General features: G+C 44.2%; 1 protein-coding gene across 1 annotated transcript; it reads left to right on the top strand.

Annotated features, from left to right (window-relative positions):
* Window positions 1–1,121: 1,121 nt before the first annotated feature.
* SLC6A1 (solute carrier family 6 member 1) lies at window positions 1,122–20,049 on the top strand. The gene is made up of 15 exons (XM_078872432.1): window positions 1,122–1,227; window positions 1,474–1,906; window positions 3,959–4,090; window positions 5,344–5,444; window positions 6,743–6,852; window positions 8,690–8,822; window positions 9,477–9,611; window positions 9,788–9,891; window positions 11,269–11,393; window positions 12,172–12,284; window positions 12,670–12,801; window positions 13,913–14,015; window positions 14,780–14,880; window positions 18,289–18,456; window positions 19,901–20,049. Exons 2-15 carry the CDS (start codon window positions 1,642–1,644, stop codon window positions 19,982–19,984), a joined length of 1,806 nt encoding a protein of 601 aa, XP_078728558.1. The 5' UTR covers window positions 1,122–1,227; window positions 1,474–1,641; the 3' UTR covers window positions 19,985–20,049.
* The last annotated feature ends 19 nt before the right edge of the window (window positions 20,050–20,068 follow it).

Raw genomic sequence — 20,068 nt, forward strand, 5'->3', positions numbered from 1 at the left:
GGACCTTTAGCCGGGCCCGACATAGGGTAAGTCCTTCTTGGTTCTTTTGGTAAAGTCACGTAGAAGGGAAATAATAAAATAATAAAAAATAAAACATAATAAAATAATTCTCACGACGTTTCGGCCACAATGCAAGCAGCCGTCCTCAGGTGAAGACCACATCTAAAGACTATCAGCATCCCCGACAGACCTGGTCTTCACCTGCGGACGGCTGCTTGCGTTGTGGCCGAAACGTCGTGAGAATTATTTTATTATGTTTTATTTTTATTATTTTATTATTTCCCTTCTACGTGACTTTACCGAAAGAACCAAGAAGATGAATCCCTGCAGTCACGAAAGCTTTAAATCGAAATAGGGTAAGTTCACAAGTCACGCACGTTTTGCGTCATCGCCACGGCTGACTTCATTCCGAGGAGGAGTGGCTTTTTAATCGAAGGGAGCCTCGGTTTGACAAGCAAACGCATCGCTTTAAACGGCACCCCCCCACCTCTCTCCACGTCACAACCCACGATAATTGAACCTCGTGGCTGGACCCCGGGGTCACGCCATGAGCTTCAATTGCGCGCACGGCACGCGCGGGCATCGTCGCCCCGCAAGCCGCGTCCGTCCCCTGAGGTCGTCCATAAATGACGTCACGCACCTAGGGGGGGAAGTCAGACATTTGTGACGATGTGTGACGAGGGGGGGGGGGTTGAGAAATGTGACGTCACATCAAAATGCGCAACTTTAAATAAATATAGACAACACGTTCTACTTAATTGAATAGACTTTTTAATAAATGTTGTTTTCCTACAACATCAGAGTGCAGCGCCACATTAAATACGCACTACAATAGCAATCGTTTAAAGCGATTTAAAGCATGTTTTTTTTTGGGGGGGGGGGGTGGGGGCAGAGCTTTGTGACGTCATATTTGAGGGGGGGGTCTGACTTTTTGTGACGCCGTGTGACGAGGGGGGGGGGTCAAAAATCGTCCAAAATCGCGTGACGTCATTTATGGACGGCACCCCCTCCTGCAATGAATGGCAACTTTCGAGAACAAAAAAAACTCTCGCTCGCCCGCTCCGTGCCACCTCCCCCCACCACCCCAGCTCACCACGACTCTGCCCACTTCACTCTGGCATTCCAACCGGCTCGACGCCTGTCCAACGAGTGGCACCAACCGCGGGGGAGCTGCTGGCTTTCCCACTTGGGACTCGTCGCTGTTGATGCAATCGAGGCACCAGACAGGTTGATGATGAGACTTTAAAAAAAAAAAGGACAAATAAAATACTTGCGCAATGTTTTTTTTTTTTTAAACGTCAAATACATCCTCAGGTCTAACGTTGAGAAGCACGTTGGAATGAGCATTTTGAAGATGTTTTTTGTAATATAATTGCATGTTGTTGCACAAGTAATTACGTCTTTTGTAATATAATTGCATGTCGTTGCTCAAATAACTTTTGTCGATGTTTACTGACCGCCTATGTCTTGCAGGCACCGGTAAACCCAAGATAAACCAGGAACAAAAGCAACCTTCGAGGCATCAGTTGAAGCACCGCTAAGATGAGAGCGCCGCTGTGATTACATTTTTTGTCCCCACCCATCCTCAAACTCCGCTTTAGTGAGCGAGATAAGTTGAGCTGAAACGAAGGCGACCTCAAGATGCCAAACACCGTTTCAGACGCGGAGGGCTACGCAGCGGTTGAGATTGGAGCTGGGTCCCAACTCAACAGCCACGAGAGGATTCTACCAAACCTGGAGCGAGTCGATGACACCAGCAGCCAGGCTCCCGTGGCCAAAAAGAAACGGTTCCCGGAGCGAGGTGCTTGGAAGGGGAGGTTTGACTTCCTTCTGTCGTGCGTGGGCTACGCCGTCGGCTTGGGCAACGTTTGGCGCTTTCCGTACTTGTGTGGAAAGAATGGCGGAGGTGAGCGGGCGTGAGAATGTCGGAGCGTTTCGTGCAAAGTGTTGCTGTTCGCTGTGGAAAGGTTCACGGGTTGAGACCGGGCGGGCGGCCTTGGTCAATGCTGTGGGTGCATGAAGCGTCAAAAAAATAAGCGCCGTTTGCTCTCACAGCGGCCGTTAAGGATCCAGTGATGTCATTCGAAAAAGACGAGGCCACGTGTGCCGACGTTGTGTTACAAATTATCAAAATGAACGTGTTGTGGCGGTACACCTCGTGATGTCGAATCAATCGGAAAACGAATGTCAGTTCAAATGTTGATGTTGGACTGTTTTATGAGGACCGGTGAGTTATTGCTGAACCGGTGTATCGCCAATACGCCCCAATACATAAACCAAATACCCTACCTGCAAATTATTATTTTGGAAAGATACGTAGTAATCATTACCCCATTACTGCAAAACGTAGCAGAACCCTCTTGGAATAGAGTTTTGAGACTCAGTGAGACTTTCCTGGGTACATAAATGTAAAAAAAAGTGTTTTGTGCGCATTTATCTTCCAGAGTTCTTTCCCCATTACGTGAGTCATTTCACCATTTGTCAAATCACGACTTGCAATTGCGGCTGTGATTGATGTTTTCCTTTTTTGTTTTTCTCTGCAAAATTGTTTCTGAGAAAGAAATATTGAATCAAAAGTGGATTCTTACCAGATTGTGAAGTGGTGATGAATGTTCCCTTTAAAATATACGCGTTAAAGTTCAAGTTTTCTGGCCCGAAATTGCCACGGAAAAGATAAAACATTGAATTTTACATTTCATCCATGATTCCTTTGCTTCATTAATACGTTTTACCAAACTATTACAAGACAAAATAGGGAATACACATTTCGTGTAATTATGTAGCAACAATAACTTTTGAATGACATGTATTTTAACCCGTTGTAAATTAAGACTTTTGAGAGTTCACCCGCTTCTTGGATGATTCTCCAATGGTGTTCTTCTGCTTTGACAATCACTGATGTGAGTTGTTCGTCCAATCTAACGTCAAGTAAAATCGTCTCCGTTGCTCGAATGAACAGTGGGGTGATGCTATTTTCTGTTGGTGGCCCTAAGGCAGTCGTGGAGATTCCACATTTCCATGGCAGTAGCCAGTCGATCCATGGATGATCACTGTTGATTTCCCAACAAGTGGTACTCATGATCGTTCATGTAAAACGTTAAGGTACAGCCCTTCAACTGTGGACAGATAGTCCTCGAGTTACGATGGTCCGACTTACGATATTTCGATCTTACGATGGCGATAGCGATACGACAAAATTGTAAAATATTTTAAAATGCGCGCGGCAGGCAAACGCAGCAGCATACGAATCTTGGTGAGTACAGTACAATATGATACGTTACAATTCGTTCAATGCATGTATGATACGTAGCTTTAGCGATTTTATTTCAGGATTACCACAATACGATACGTTCAATGCATATTAAAAGTTTTTATAGCAGATAGGATTATTTCCTGAAAAAACTTTATATTGAATTGCAGTTCATATAGACAGGCTAAGAATTTACTTTGTTTTTTTACTTTACATTTTACTGTGCAATACAGTATTGTAATTAATAAATACATACAGTATATAGTTTATACAGTACGGTACTGTAGGCTAGGCCATCTTCGACTTACGATATTTTTGACTTACGATGGGGTCGTCGTAACGCATCTCCATCGTAAGCAGAGTAATCCAACTCGACTTACACACGCTACTGCTGGCCGATGGGTCTCCACTGGAGGGAGCTCTCGTCCCAGAGAGTCCCACGAGAGAGTGTTTTGGCCGAATCTTCCACGTTGGCCAGACATCATGGGAGAGGTCGGAGCACCCACACTTTGCCTCACCACACGCGGACCTGCCGATAAACGAACTGGTTTACCCGTTTTTATACCGCTGGCCAGACAGAGGCGGGGATGGATTTTAAGAAACTTGCGCATTGTTTTTAGCTAAAATACGGGGTACTTATTCAAATTGTGCAATTTGCCATGTGACAACTTCTGAATGTGAATGCTGCTCACATCTGACACATTGCAGGGGCGTTTCTGATCCCATACTTCCTGACGCTGGTGTTTGCTGGAATTCCGCTCTTCCTGCTGGAGACTTCACTTGGGCAGTACACCTCCGTAGGCGGCCTGGGAGTCTGGAAGCTGGCTCCCATGTTTAAAGGTGACCGGCGGTCACGACTCTTCCCTTTTACCGAGGAGCAGTGGACACCAGGTTGTGCGATGCAAGAAGCAAATAAGGATTTGCACGTATTGGACGCTTAGATTGCCCTAGAATCTCAACGTGCCTGACATCACGTGTCATCTAAATTATTTCATTTCCCAGCTGTATATTTCGATTATTTTTCTCTTCCTAGGGGACCCCCTGGTGGTATTTGTTCCTGTGTGGCAAAGGGTGGTAAAGCTCCCGTCTGCAATTGGAATTTAGAATGGAAGTCAGGGGCAATGTTCCCCTTGGTTTTTCTTAATAAAGTATATATTTTTCAATTCTAAATTCGAATTCCTATTATCTGCCATCCTATTATCCACCACTCCTATTATCCACGGAATGGCTTCCTATTCTCCGAAATTTATTGTTGAAAAATGGAGTCACGCAGCGAACTCCTTCTACTATCTGCGGGTTATCCACAGGAATTGAACAGCAGTTTTCTGGCATTCACTGCAGAAAATTGTCATTATTACTTTTATCTGCAATTGTTTTCGCAGATAAGTAGATGGAGTTCTGCTGTGAGCCCAATCTGTTCCAAAGCCCAGTACTTCAGTGGCCTCGACCCTTTATCAAAATCATAAAAATATTTTTTCATATATCCTTTCACAAGACAGCTTTAAAATCACAAGTGTGACATTGCAAGGATGATTTATGTGGTCTGCTAAATACAATTCTTTATCTTGACAATTTTATTTTGAAAAGGCTATTGCACCATCTACTGATAAATCAAATCAATGATAATGTTGTCGTAATATTGTACGCCGACAACTTTCAATGTGTGGTGGTTAAGGGTCGTGATTTCTTTTAAATATGTACACATAAATTATTGACGAATGTATAATCTACTGTCTACGATATTTCTTTCTCTTCTCCCATCCACCCTTTTTCGGAGGCCACGGGGGTCCTCCACTGTTGCAATCGCCATCGTCTCATATTCCATCTGCTGCTGATGTTCCCGTGTCATTCCTCTCTACCTTAGCGCGTCCTCACCCACTCTATCAGCCCAGCGGGTTTTTTTTTCTTCCGCCCACCTCTCCCTCGATTGCCTTCCGTTAGCGTTGTCATTGCTTTTGCTGGACATTCATAGTCGGTGCCATTCTTCTAACGTGACCACGCCACAGCAAACTGTCTTCCTCAATTCCCTCTCTTATTGCTCGTTTATGATATTCACCACGGTCAAATGTCATTGTACTCGTGTTGGCATGTAGGAGTGGGGCTTGCTTCAGTCGTGATCTCATTCTACCTCAACATCTACTACATCGTCATCATCTCTTGGGCCATCTACTACCTGTACCATTCCTTCACCTCTGTGAGTAGGGCACGTGTGGTGCTGTGCGTTGACCAATTGATGTAGAGGAGCCAGAAAAAAAAACTAAGCAAAGTAGCACACAGAATACCACGTGCCAGGTGTAATCATCAAACTCATCGACATGTGCAATGGAAAATCACGTGACATTTGGGCGGAGCGGCGGCGCAGTGGTTAGCGTACTGCCCTGTGAACGCGGCGACGTGAGTTAGACTCCCGACTACGGCTACCATCAGTAGCGTGTGGTGTTAGAACCAGAACAGTTTTTTTCCCTGCCTGTTCACCAACCCCCACACCGACCAGTGTGATGAATAATGGTCGAACGACCCTGACGACCGAGAGAATACTGGCTTGACAAAGGGCTGTGTATAACGGTAGCATACGCCACAAGTTAAATTCTACAACTTCATATTCATGTTGTCCGCATCATAGTTCCGTGTCATGGGATATAATTCTATTATATTTAACCTGTTTAAGCCAGAGATTGCCTGTTGGCTCCAAGTTTTGGAACATTTAGCCGTCACCACTGAGATCCGAGTTTGACCTTGGGTTTGGCCCACCCGTGATTAATCAAGGACCTCAAGCCCAGTGGGTCAATGATCTCAACCTGGTCGCCAATGACTGCACCGCGAAAACCGACACATCGAATCGGTTTCAGTTTGGCTGCCACGCTGCAAACATCTCTGCTGCCGGGTGCGTGGATAAGAGGTCGCTTGAAGGGGTCTCAGAAGAAGTTCTATGACATTTCAATTTCGCAGGCCTCTCTACCAGGGGACGGTGCACTGCTCTGCGAAAGTTCTTGCTGGATATACCGTCGGCTCACAAACATAGCACCAACAGAAAAACTGGAATAGCATTAGCGACTGAGACATCAAATGCAATGCAAACAAATTCTGTTGACGTTCTCATAATTGAACCAGCTGCATTAATGCCTGCTATCAGAGGTTTGCACATGTTACAATGTAAACGGGGAGCTAGGGAGTGACGGCACTGTGGTAAGCGCATTGTTCTGTGAACGTGGTATGATTACTGCTCAACGCTAACCTCAGTGGGTGAGTGAACAATGAACTGATTGAGGTCACCCCCACCTCTTTACGAACCTGCATTCACCAGCACAGTTAGTAGAACTGTCAATTATTATAATTAATATGCATGATTTTAATAATCACAAATAAAGCAGCTGTGCTTTGTGAATAAGAGCTTCATAGCTCGTCGGATTCCCTCCATTATAAACACGTAGTATGATTCTGATTATATTTTAAGTGCGTATCTTCCAACTGCTGTTTGCTGCGTGTTTGCAGGTGCTGCCATGGCAAGACTGCAATAACCCGTGGAACACAGATAAATGTTTCTCGAATTACAGCATCCTTGACACCACCAACCTCACAAGCACCGTTGTGGAGTTCTGGGAGTGAGTGGCCAACAGCTCCGTCAATAGAGACATTAGCGTTTCCGTCGATACATCCACTAAACAGTATTTTTTTGTTATTGCCACTTGGAAATGATAAAAAAAACACTTTGTGAAAAAAAGCTTCCATTACATAGATTTTCCGTCCAATTTGGAAAGCAATCTAAAGTGTAAATGATAGAGCAGTCACTTCGTGTAAAGTTTGAGTACCTTCAGTGTACCTAAACAAGTGCTCGCGGAGTTAAATCGAAACCAAAAGCATAGCTCGGTGATATCTCACAATCATTGCACAGTGGCAGCAGCCTCGGTGGAGTGACTATGCCCCCTAATGTGTAGCATGCGCTCATGCAGGGAAGTGCTTGACTGCTGTCTTTATACTGGTAGGAACCTCCTAGGTACACCAGCCCACAGGGGATTATTGTGTCCGTCCGTCCGTCGTGCAGGGAGGGGCTGGGTGGGGAGGGAGGGGCTGGGTGGAGAGGGGAGGGTGGGGAGGGGCTGGGTGGGGAGGGTGGGGCTGGGTGGGTGGGGAGGGGAGGGGAGGATGGAGAGGGCTGGGTGGGGAGGATGGGGCTGGGTGGAGGGTGGGAGGGGTGGGGCTGGGTGGGGAGGGGCTGGTCACCCCGTGGTGCCGTTATAAAACCCAACGTTTAACCTACTCACGCCGGCTTGTGCCCGCCCTCACAGTGTATGGCGAGGTAAAGTGTGTGGTCACTCTCACTTCGTCTAAGACATCTGTCCGGCATGGAAGAGTAGGCCAAAAACCCTCTCGAGGTGTTCAATAGGACTCTTGTCTTAAGGAGGCCCTTCTGCCAACAGTGGCACGAGCAAGCTGATGTTGCGAATTTGAGCAAACGTTGGGGACCTGTGGTTTTCATCTTTTGATACCAATGAACTTAGAACTGAGTCAATTTGATTTAGGAGGGAGATATTGGTCCTCACGCAGCTTCATTGGGGTTGACACAAAGTCTTAAATGTACTACGTAGTTTTCGCGATGGTTCTGTACAGCTCTCCGACGTATTTTTGTATAACGTACCGCGTGTTGTACGGCACAATGTCCGACGTTTCGCTCCACGTCCTGGTGACTTCTTGAGCACGTGCAGTGAAACGTCAGGTACCATTTCGAACGACCCGACAACACATTGGAGGCTAAGCATTACATCCGTTGAGCGAAAGTGACTCTAAAAAGATGTTTATAGTCATGTGAGAGGGGGGTTTCATTGGGCCACTTTTGACATTTTCACGAGTCCGTAACCTACTGATTTAAAACATAATAAATTTGTATAATGATCCAAGCGAACGAGCCCCATAAATAAATGAAAACTAACTTTTTAATGGCCACCGCTGCCATCCCGTCCTAACTCATTTGTATATACAGTAAAACCTTGGATTGCGAGCATAATTCGTTCCGGAAACGTGTTTGTAATCCAAAGCACTCGTATATCAAAGCACTCGTATATCAGTGGTGATCACGTGACGCTCGGCAGACAAAGCGTGTACACGTACTACTCGTATTGCAAGACCTCGCTCGTTTATCAAATTGATATTTATTTTAAAAAATTGCTCGTCTTGCAAAACACTCGCAGACCAAGTTACTCGCTATCCAAGGTTTTACTGTACTTGTCAAAGATGTCCGCAATTTAAATCTTGGGGGTGACGTCTCGGCTACAGTGACACAACACTGACATCAACGACTTCGAGAGTTATTTTAGTAAGGAATGGTCATATTAATAAGTACACCCGTGATGCTATCGGCTCGTCGTTTTATCCACAACCGCACAATGCCAATTGTTGAACTTGCGCAGAGACGACGCGTGCCTTGCATTTCCACGCATGCAGGCGGAACATGCACCAGTTGTCCAGTGGATTGGATGAGCCAGGTGAAGTGAGAGGTCCTCTGGCCGTCACTCTCGCCATCTCCTGGGTCTTGGTCTACTTCTGCATTTGGAAGGGAGTTGAGTGGACTGGCAAGGTATGCGGCGTCTCAGCTCTCCAAATGTTGCTGAATTTGATGGATGAGTTTAGAATGAGCATTCTGCCATTCAAGGGATGATTATATAACATCGGGCCGTCGTAGCGGTTCTCTGGCTTTTGCGGATATCTAAATTTAGCAAATTTAGTGGCACAAAAAATCTGCGAGTGTTAAATTCAGATTTATTTATTCAAAATAGTTAATCGTAAACAGTGCATTTGTTGATTCAAATGTATGTTTAATGGTTACATTTGTTAATTCACGTCTTAGAACACACTATTATTATCAACTTGTTATTTTATAGTAAAGATAGAGTTATGGTGCACTTTGAACCCAATGACCTGAGCTCAATTCCTGGCCATGGCTAACACCAGTGGCAACGATATTTGAATCGGGTTCGGAATCATATGGCGTGGAGAGGAGGCCTCATTCAGCAGTGGATTGTCAGACTGCTAAACATTCCCTTTAGTACTACTATTATTTAACCAAAATTGCTCCGCACTCCACTGTTTCATGGACGCAACGCGCGGAAATTCGCGAACAGGTTAACAAAGCGCTGCGGGCATTGCTCTGACAGATTGTGTTGGGTAACCATGACGATGCGGTGGGTGGCATCACTAGAATCTCGAATCCACGTTGGGTTGCCGTGTGCAGGTCGTGTACTTCTCGGCCACGTACCCGTACATCATGCTGATTGTGCTGTTCTTCCGTGGAATCACCCTGCCGGGCGCCAAAGAGGGCATCCTGTTTTACATCACACCAGACTTCCGCAGGCTCACAGACTCCGCGGTAACTAAACACAGCACACAAACGCACACATAGCAGTGTGCATCATGCTAATCACACTTCATTGCCCTCCAATTAAGGCCAAGTATTGATTGGAATTAAGAGCACACGGGTGGTGGTGCATGTGCGTGTGTGTATGCGAGCTGTGCATATAGATAACTCATTGATTTATTTTCAAGGTCTGGCTGGATGCTGCGACGCAGATATTTTTTTCCTACGGCCTCGGCCTCGGCTCTCTGGTCGCTCTTGGCAGCTACAACCCCTTCCACAACAACGTTTACAAGTGAGCGGCCGTACCATGATTTGAATTACACAAAAATATAGGCAAAGGTCTCGGTTCATTGTAAAAATATATAAGACAACATTTTATATGTAGAGGTGCAGCCCTGAAATTTGGGTCAGATCGTGAATATTCTGGGTTTACTCTCCAACGCACAACCGGTGTGCTGAACTAGTAAGGAAATGGCATGTTTCGTTTGTGTGACAACCCTTACTAATATTGGCTGTGTCGGGTGGTGGCGGGTTTAACGACACGTTTATATTTCTCTATTATGGACTCTATTACGGAGTGCCGGTGTAGTTGATGGTGGCAGGAGAACAGGTGGGAGAGGTTCAGGTGTGGTTGAGGGAGGCCTTTGTCGGAGCTGGGGGGGGGTCGTGGTATTTCGAGCAGCATTTTGCTTAAGCGGAATCAAACATTGGACAGGTTTTTTTGACTTCGCCTGTCTCGTCTGAGGTGTGCGTGGCCCGTTCAAATTTGTGTTATCCCTGATGCTGTAAGCGAGAAAGAATCGCTCCGCACAAACACCTTGAGACCCATTCTGTGGAGCAACGGCAGCATTGTTCACATTTGACGATTCACTTTGTTGGTGCATTGCGAGCATTTGCTGAGCAGACGGCAAGCTGCTGAGCACAGGAATCTAGAAGGAGCAAAGGCCATCGCAACGAAATCGTGATTAATTGTCACGTGGCGACACAAGATCTTTCATGATTTTGTTTAGTTGTTTTGTAGAGCACGCTCTGCTGTGACGTCACCCGCTCTAGATTCCATCTGGTCACGTGGTGTCTTTTAACTTATTATTCCGCTGTGGATTTCAAAATTGGATACATGCATAATGGTGCCAATATAACCCAAGCGTAACTGTCAACTGGCGTTGGAGGCTGCAAGAGTACGTCGGAAACCGCAATGTTATGATTACGAGGATTACATTAAAGTGTCCGATGACACCTTTTTGTGAGACTTGATTAGCTAACCCATTGGAAAAGCTACCATTCACTGTTTGCATTTATTTATGAAAGCTTGACAGTTTAATAAGTGTTATACAAGTGGCTAAAGAAACTGGCCAGGTGGCTCAGTGGTAGAGTGAGCGACCCACAATCGTAAAGTTGTGAGTTCAAATCCTGGTTGCAGTTTGACTTAGCCTATTATCCCTGTGGTATCAATAAAATAAGTACCACATTCTGGGTAAGTCAATAGTGGTTGTCCGATGGATACACTCGCCCCCGCCACATCAATGTGGAATTTACACCACCAAGCTCAGGGCTACAAACGGGAGATGACGCACCACAACAAAGTTCATTTCAGCAGGAGATCACTTCAAATTTACGTTAAAGGGCATGGTGCTGCGACAAACAGCAATTCTTTGTTTTCCATCGGCAGGGACTCCATCATTGTGTGCTGCATCAACTCGGTCACCAGCGTCTTCGCTGGATTCGTCATCTTCTCCATCGTGGGTTTCATGTCTCACATCTCAAAGAAGCCTGTGAAGGAGCTGGCCGCATCGGGTAAACAGACGCAGGGCGCCGCACACAATATTCCTGGATGCCCAGGGCAGAATGCCACGTGGGGCATACTTATTCATGACCATTACCGACACCTACAAAAAAAACAGGCCTCATGTGGAGCCCTCTTTTGTGTGAGGCCTGGAGGCAAATCCCCCCCGCCACTTTTGCCCCCACCGCCTTTGAGTGGCCTTGCTGCAAAAAAAGTGTCTTTTTCACAACGTTTCTCTTATGACGGATATTCTCAATCTTTTACAGATTTGATTGTCTCGTTCACGTTTTGGCAAGCATTCCTCTTTGTTTGTTTGTTTGACAAATGTGTTCAATATTTCTTGGTCTCGTTTTTGGTGAAAATGTGCCAATTTTTGTGATTGTCATCAGATAGGGCTGCAATCTCTTGAGACACAAACACCACAACATATCTTGGGAAGACAAATATTTCACAATACCATTATATGCGAGAACTACTTTTAATTGCATTGTCTAGAGTGGCATGTTGTTATCATGATTACGCAACTCACAAAAGCGAGGACTTTTAATGTCCCAGGAAGACTGACACATTTTCCAAAATGGCTGCCTCAGCAAAGAAGCTGATCCTGGGAAACCAGAACAGAGGGAAAATAACCAGGCCAACGTGCATCATGTAAATTGTGAATAAGCCGAGTATAGCCGTACTTGCTATTCTACTCACCACGATCTGTCATTCTTGTTATTGTCAATTGTTACAACATAGAGTGGAAATTGTACTCTTTTCCTTTGTGCTTCTCTTTTGCGTGATTAGGTCCAGGCCTTGCCTTCCTGGCTTATCCACAGGCTGTCACCCAACTTCCCATATCGCCTCTCTGGTCGATTCTTTTTTTCTCCATGCTTCTCATGCTTGGACTGGACAGTCAGGTAATCTTTCGGGCTTTTTATCAGGCAAAACCTGCCCAATTGGGGTGTGCATACATTTGTTCAATGTGTCCTTATTTTATATAAACATTTTTTCGTGTTTATTTACCAATTTGTAATTTTTTATAACCCATGCGACTCCTGCAAATGAGACTATCCTTGTATTTTATGTTCTTACCGGTTGAACGAAATAAATGAAAAAAGTACCATTTGTGATAATGTGTCGACAGCATGGAAGAATAGACCAACACACACTGTTGGAGGGACTTTACAGAGTTACTTCTAGTGGACACCCCTTGCTCCAGCATGGGTGCGAGAAAGACATTACAGAGCTGTAAATTAACTTTTTTGACACTGAAAGTGCTGTGAAATTACGTTTCTCCTGCAGTTTTGCACGGTGGAAGGCTTCGTCACAGCACTATCTGATGAATATCCTCAGTACCTCCGTGGGCATAAGGAAATTTTCATCGCCGTCATTTGCGTTATCTCCTACATCATCGGACTCGCCAACATCACACAGGTTAAGTGCAATGCTGTTTTGTTGTATTTTTTTTTTACAATTTGAATCCGTTTGCGCTATCGGTGTCATGATAAAAAAACAACGTTTCCATTTAGGACTTTCTCAGAGTACTAATACATCACCCTGTGTGGTAGAGAACAACCCACGAAAAGTACATGCCACAACATTCATCTGACAACCATTGCAAAGAGGAATTCACCCAAAATAACTTACAAAAAAATCTACTTTAATACCATTTTACTTGATGTATTGATTGGTGATCAAGACCATCAACAATTATGTGTGGCTGAAACCCAAATTCAAGCCTAGAATCTGAACAGTGACGACTAGATGCTCAGTTTCCAAAGCCAGTCACCTCACAATGCTGTTATTCAAATAACTAAAATAAATAAGCAAGCAAATTCTACTTCTACACTTTCACATATCTGTCCCTTCGCGTAAAAAAAAATACAGGAAGTTATTTTTACACACCTCATCAGCCGCACGGCCTTCTGGGAGTGCATAATGTCAGCAGCACAAACACACTGTGGACCAGTTTCGACATTCAGTGTCTCATTTAATAGTAAGCCCTGCTCTGTATTATTTAAATGTCATACTCGATAAATATGTCAGCGATATTATGGCTTTTAGTTGGTAAGCAGTACATTGTTCTCCATGGGTGACATAGACCAGCGTTAACACAATGCATTGAATTTTGTATTATCTCGAAAAAGTGGACAATTTTCTTTCATGTATTGTGCTTGTTTATCCAGGAAAGCCTCAGTGAGTCTCATGAATCTTTTTCAGGAGGGTCCTGCCAAGTTTTCGCACTGCCAAGTTTTCGCTGCGGCGATTCAAACTGAGGAATTTGGGGCGCAATCTGTCAATCGTTAGGACTGTGACACCGGCACACAATGGCCCACAAATTACGCCACGGCATTTTTTAAACGCCCACCGTGAAGCAGACGGCACGCGTGTTTTCAGCGGTTAATACGCACTGCAGTATTAACCAGGGTGGCCGCCGGACTCGGAGGCGTGAACCTCTCGCAGCAAGCCGCGAACGCGTCACCGCTGGGCTGTGTCGCCACCCTGAAATGACGTGAATTTGCTTTGACTGCCTGCCGATCCACAGGGCGGGCTGTATGTCTTCAAGATGTTTGACTATTACTCAGCAAGTGGGATGAGCCTGCTCTTCCTCGTCTTCTTTGAAACGATAGCCATATCTTGGTGTTACGGTACGTTGTTTAAACATTTGGATCTTTGTTTAGTGGCTTTTGAGGAAGAACACTGTGGCGCAGTAGAGCTCTCGTTTTAATAGATGTTCATAACTTTTATTTCGCGTTGGAATTGTATTATGTTGAACGTAGCCTGCCGTACTCATTGTAGGTACAGGGGAAGGACAGCCATCTAAGCACAAAAGGCAGGAATTCCCTGCACTCTTCTGTTTTAGCAAATTCTTGTAACGTCGCTCCATTTAAGAACTCTACAGTATTAATCATTATCTATTACACCTTCAAGAGTGCTGTTTGTTGCTGGCAAGTTGACATCTTGCGCCTTTACGAGGCAACCGTAATTTAAAATAAAACGTGCGCGTGAAAATAAACTGCCTATAAGAAAATAAGTTTAACCGGTTGAATATTGCAAAATTACGATGTGTCATCACGCTTACACCGTAGTTGAATGTTTTTTTGTTAGATGGCGCTGCATTTGTCTCCTCGCAACAAAACATTTTCACCTCCGTTAATAAATTCTAGATTTCAAGTTTTCGTGACTGCAAGGATCCATGCTCTTTGGTTCTTTTGGTAAAGTCACGTAGGTGAAAATTAAATTAAATAAAAATGAAAACAACTAAATTAAATCACTACAGTAATTTTGCTGTGGCAGTTCCACCTGATGACGGAGGCTTGTGTTACGTTAATAAACATTGCTGCTTAAGCGAACACAACAGTGACAGGCGAACACACTTTCATCTCACGAGCATGCGTGACTCTTTTTTCAGGTGTTGACAGGTTCAACGACAACATTTGCGAGATGATTGGGCACAAGGTCCACAAATGGTGGAATATTTGCTGGGTCTTCTTCACTCCACTCGTGGTCGTGGTGAGTATATGAGGGTTAATTGCAATGCAGAACATGGAATTAATTTTTTGTCCATTAAGCACACAGAAGCATAGTAACTTAGAATGTGTTTTTTCCAACATCAAATCATTATTTTACACATCATGCGGCAGACCGGCGTTGCATATCTGACCACCACACATCCGCCCTGACCAATTAACCGCCCACACTCAATGGAATTTCCTACATGGTGTAGCCATTATTATCTACGTTTTCACAAATCTAACCTTTTCACACGCTGTAATGTATTCTTAATCTCGTGTACATGTGCTCACTCCTAGAGTACATTTTTGTCCAGTAAACTCTCTGTGCACGGTTTCTGTAACTGTCTTTTTTCTTTGGATGTTCAGATATCTGACCTTGTCACAGTACCCAAGAATCGGATATGCAATGTTCTGCTGTACAATTAATGCCGCACAACTCCAAACTGTATGACTTGATGTATATCATGCCAAAGTATATAAGAATTGTTCAAAATATATTATCGTCATCGACATAATTTATAATGTACAATTCATAATGTAGGTTTCAATGTGCAAGCTGCATAAACTTACCATTTTAAGTCATCTGTTTGCAGATAAAAACAGTGCTCTGAATATATAACCCATGTTAATTAATACAGTACAAGTAATGAATGCAAGAGGTATATAAAACATATACAGTATGCTGAACATCAACAAGTAAAATAGGGAAGGCCAATTTATTTTCTTTCTCCGTGACTTTACCGAAAGAACCAAAGAGTAATTTTTGCAGTCACGAAAGCTTCAAATCAGGGAAGCCCAAGTTCTTCTGGCTCGCCGACGTGTTGTTCAGAGTTGAAATAATATCTGACGTTTAGTCGCACATCATCACACTGAACGTCCAGCACATGGAACGTCGGACATCCGCGCTGAGAAACACGCAGTGCGACCCGAAAACACATCGGAGGGCGAGAACATCACAACCGCGGAAAATCTAAACAGTTGCACAATTATTTTTGGATTTAAAACAAAATCAAATACAGTTACTGCTTAAAAGATTGACCGATGCATTTTCACAAGTAAACATGTTTGCCGCAGTCCAGTTTTAAAGGCTGCCAAGCGGTTTGCTTTTTTCTCATTTCCCAGGGAGGGGCTTACCATGAGCTTAAGGCTCGACTGCGAGCATCATGATGCACTGTCACGGTCGGTTGTAGGACATAAAATAGTAACATTAAAAATGGACAAGGGTCAAATAAACACGACTCGGAGAGCTGTTGGCTATAACATCTGGCGACGAAGCAGAATGTATTTGACAGACCGTGAGGCTGAGAAAGTCGATTCAGCGAATACTGCTGGAAAACTCTGGATTGTGTTTCATTTTGTCCCTTTGTGGTGAAACAACCCTGTTGTCTCATCTTGACGTTATTATTTTATTCACGATCGGAATTAGATTGAAAGACAAATTAGAGAACGAAGGCAGGCTAGAGACTTCGTTAAAAACGTTTAGGAGAGAGTTAAGTGGGCTTGGGAAGGTGACACCGCTAAAACAAATGATGGGCAGTGTTCAACAACAGCGAGGAAAGGAACGCATTCCAAGAGCTCCTCTACAGAGGAGATGGAGCAATGGAATCAGCTCGTGTGTAGAAGCTATGCGAATTGTTATTTGACAGAAGCGTGAGAGATAGCAATAGAATGTGGAGGAGGTCTTCATCCCACATTGGATTGATTACGGCTGATAATGATGATTATTATTCATATTATATCACTCACATTGCAAAATAGCAGCACATTTTGTCCCTTTTAAACACTTTGTTTACATCGAACTTGATCTAGTCGTTGTGTACAATACCCATGTTTTCCTCCATTGCATCTTATCATCAGGAAGAATGTTGGCATCCATAAATCAAGCACAATACAGAAAACCACCACAGCTTGGGTGTTCCACAAGTCTGAGCCGTGAATCTCGTCACGGTGTTTACTCTGCACATTCCTCCATGGCAGAACACTGACAGCAGTGTTGCTGTTTATGAAGAAACAAACACTGTCCGCTTTACAAATGACATCGTGTGGGTCCCCATTTGCCCTGTCTGCAAGTGCAGGTGGTGGTGGTGGTGGTGATGGGGAATTTTAACGGGTTTGACCTTTTGTAAACAAAGACTCTTTCCAAGAAACACTTTGTTTTTCTTGCAGGGAATGACAATGCGGCCTCTCCCTCCTAAGAGGCGCATTTGGTTGTTGATCGATGAACGTGGTGAGCCGAGCCGTTTTCTAGCAAGAACCATTGTTTTTGGTTCCTTGGTATGAAATCAATTCCAAACCGCCCTCGGAAATTTAGAAATTGTCAGTAACTAATAGAACAAATAAAATACCGTGTAATAAAGAGGTTTATCAAAAATAACATCGAATTTTTTGGGGGTTAGATCGCGTACATATGAATGTAGTGTTAAACCCGCCACCACCTGACACGGCCAATTAGTAAGATTTGTCACGTGAACAAAACGTGCCAATCCGTTACTCGTACAGCACACCGGTGTGTTGGAGGGGAAACCCACAACATTTACAATTCGAGCCTACGTGGTAAACTGATGTTTATTACACAGTAACGCACCGCAAACACGTGCATTAAAACGAGACATCTCATAATGTATCGATTCTGTTACTAAAATGGAAAAATGCCAAAACTTGGGAGAATGCTGCTAGGGTGTAATGGTTAGCACATTGAATGTGTAATCCAGAGGTCACCAGTTCAATCCCTCCCCACTCCACCCAAGTGTGGCAGTTGAACAATGGGGCAAGTGTTCTAGAATCCTCTCGCCCCTGTCCACCGAGTAGCACGAGTCAGTCAATCGGCAGGTGGAGCAAAGCGTGGGTACTCCCACCGCCTGACCAGAATGGAAGAGCATGCCAAATATTCTAGATTTGAAGTTTTCGTGACTGCAAGGAGCTTGGTTCTTTCGGCAAAGTCATGTAGGTAAAGAAAATAATACAAATGAAAAATAAAGTTATTTTTTCTCTTTACCTACGTGACTTTACCGAAAGAAACAAGAATATGAATATGCCAAATATTCTTTAGAGGGACTCTCTGGAGCCTCTGTAGCGGACGGCCCTTCTGCCAGGAGTGATGTAAGCGACACATTGCAGCGCTGCACCCTTTTCTTTTTTGTTACCTTACCTCGGACTATTATTTATTTAGGTTTGAGAGAGGCCCTCTCGATGGACAAAACCCATTAATTTGTGGTCATTAAGTGGTCGGAAGCCGAAGCGAGAAGCGGGGGTCACCGCGGGGTCACCGCGGGGTCATTGCGCGCTGTCGCGCGTTTTGCTTCGCGCGCAACAAACGCGACCGTCTCTCGCGAGATGAATCGTTGAGAAATTGAATTTGATTCTCCACCGCTCTCTTAACCGCGCCGTCTGCCGGGTGCCACTGCAGGGCGTGTTTATGTTCAGCGTCGTGGAGATGACTCCGCTGACGTTGGGCAGCTACACGTACCCGATGTGGGGTCAGGGCATGGGTTGGTTCATGGCGTTGTCGTCCATGCTCCTCATCCCCGGATACATGGTCTACCTCTTCTTGATCAGCAAGGGAACTCTGCGACAGGTACTAAGGCGATGTGCACACCGCAGTTCATCGTTGTAGCTGGTCGTTGTCAAGAGCTATTAAGCTATATGAATCGCTGAACAATATTGAAGTCATCATGGGACCTCCGTTGCCAGTACCAAAATATACTAATAGGGGTTTTGCCCTTTTTTCTGGCAACAAAACTGACACCTTTTGCAAGGAATCATGTTTACATTAACCACAATACTTGCAGTGAAATGCAAACAAAAAACAATACTATGATGATTTTTTTTTTGCATTTGACTGCAAGTTTTGTGGTTAATGTAAACATGATTCCTTGCAAAAGGTGTCAGTTTTGTTGCCAGAAAAAATGGGAAAAACCTTATTAGAATATTGAAGTCGTTACATGCCGCACGTGAACACCGATGAACACACCCAGCATGATGCGGGGAGAACGCTTGACTCACGTTGCGATACAGACGTTTGTCTATGTTGTACAAGTGCGTGGGCACGCGTGGTGTCTCCCACCTGACGCAGTGAGTGCCGATTCAAATTAAGAGATTAGCACGGTTGGCTGCTTAGTGCGAAAGGAGTTCAACGTAAATTTTGATTTAAAGCTTTCGTGACTGCAGGGATTCATATTCTTGGTTCTTTTGGTAAAGTCACGTAGAAGGGAAATAGAAGGGAAATAATTAAATAATATATACTTATTTATATGATTTAATAACATTAATATATTTATATTATTTTAATAAAATAATATACATATATTTATATTATTTTATTATTTCCCTTCTACGTGACTTTACCGAAAGAACCAAGAATATGAGTTCAACGTACATGCATGATGATCGGCATTTACAATCATTATGTACGTGCACCATTTAGAAACTCAATTTTTTTTTTGAGTGGAGATGTTTGGTGGGTATGGAAAGGTGGGCATTAGTCGGTTGTGAGGCAAGGGGTCTGACTAAAACCCTGCCTTACGTGGTCACTTACCACCGAATACCGACAACGGGTAGAAAATGCGCCTTCTGTTTCCATACAGGAAAGTGCCACATTTCACGTGTGCGCAGATTGTCAAATGTTTCACACTTGTGGCTTTACGTGAGCCATACAGGCGTATATGTTAAGCGATATGTATTAAATGTACTTATTAAAAAACTATTATTGTAGTAACAATATACAGTGCATTGTCAAACCATTGCTGGCTGAAGCCCCCCCCCCCCTCCATCATATAAATCATTGGGGTGGCTTGACCATACCTCACCACGCTGGTCAATGCAGGTTTGGGATTGCGGTTGGTGGCAAGGGCCAGACATGTTCATGTATCGCTCACAATGAACGTTAGCTACTGGTGCAGGGATCGAACTCGTTTTCTCAGATTCAGAACAACAGCGCACTGACCACTGCGTCGCCGTCTCTTCCCCTGTATTTCAACGTGTACCGCCTTTTATCTTCTCTCGTTTCCTTCGTTTGGCAGCGATGGCACCAAATGTCCAGAGTTCAAGTCATCAAGCGCCAAGACAATGGAGGAGAATGCTATGAAAATGAAGTCACGTTCTAAGTGCTCAACACATATATTGATCATAATCAACGTTTTTGTATTTAGATCGCGTTATTTATAAATGCGTCATAACCCTCCACCACC

Source organism: Lampetra fluviatilis, chromosome 34 (genome assembly GCF_964198595.1).
Source record: "Lampetra fluviatilis chromosome 34, kcLamFluv1.1, whole genome shotgun sequence".
NCBI classification, from domain to species: Eukaryota; Metazoa; Chordata; class Hyperoartia; order Petromyzontiformes; family Petromyzontidae; genus Lampetra; species Lampetra fluviatilis.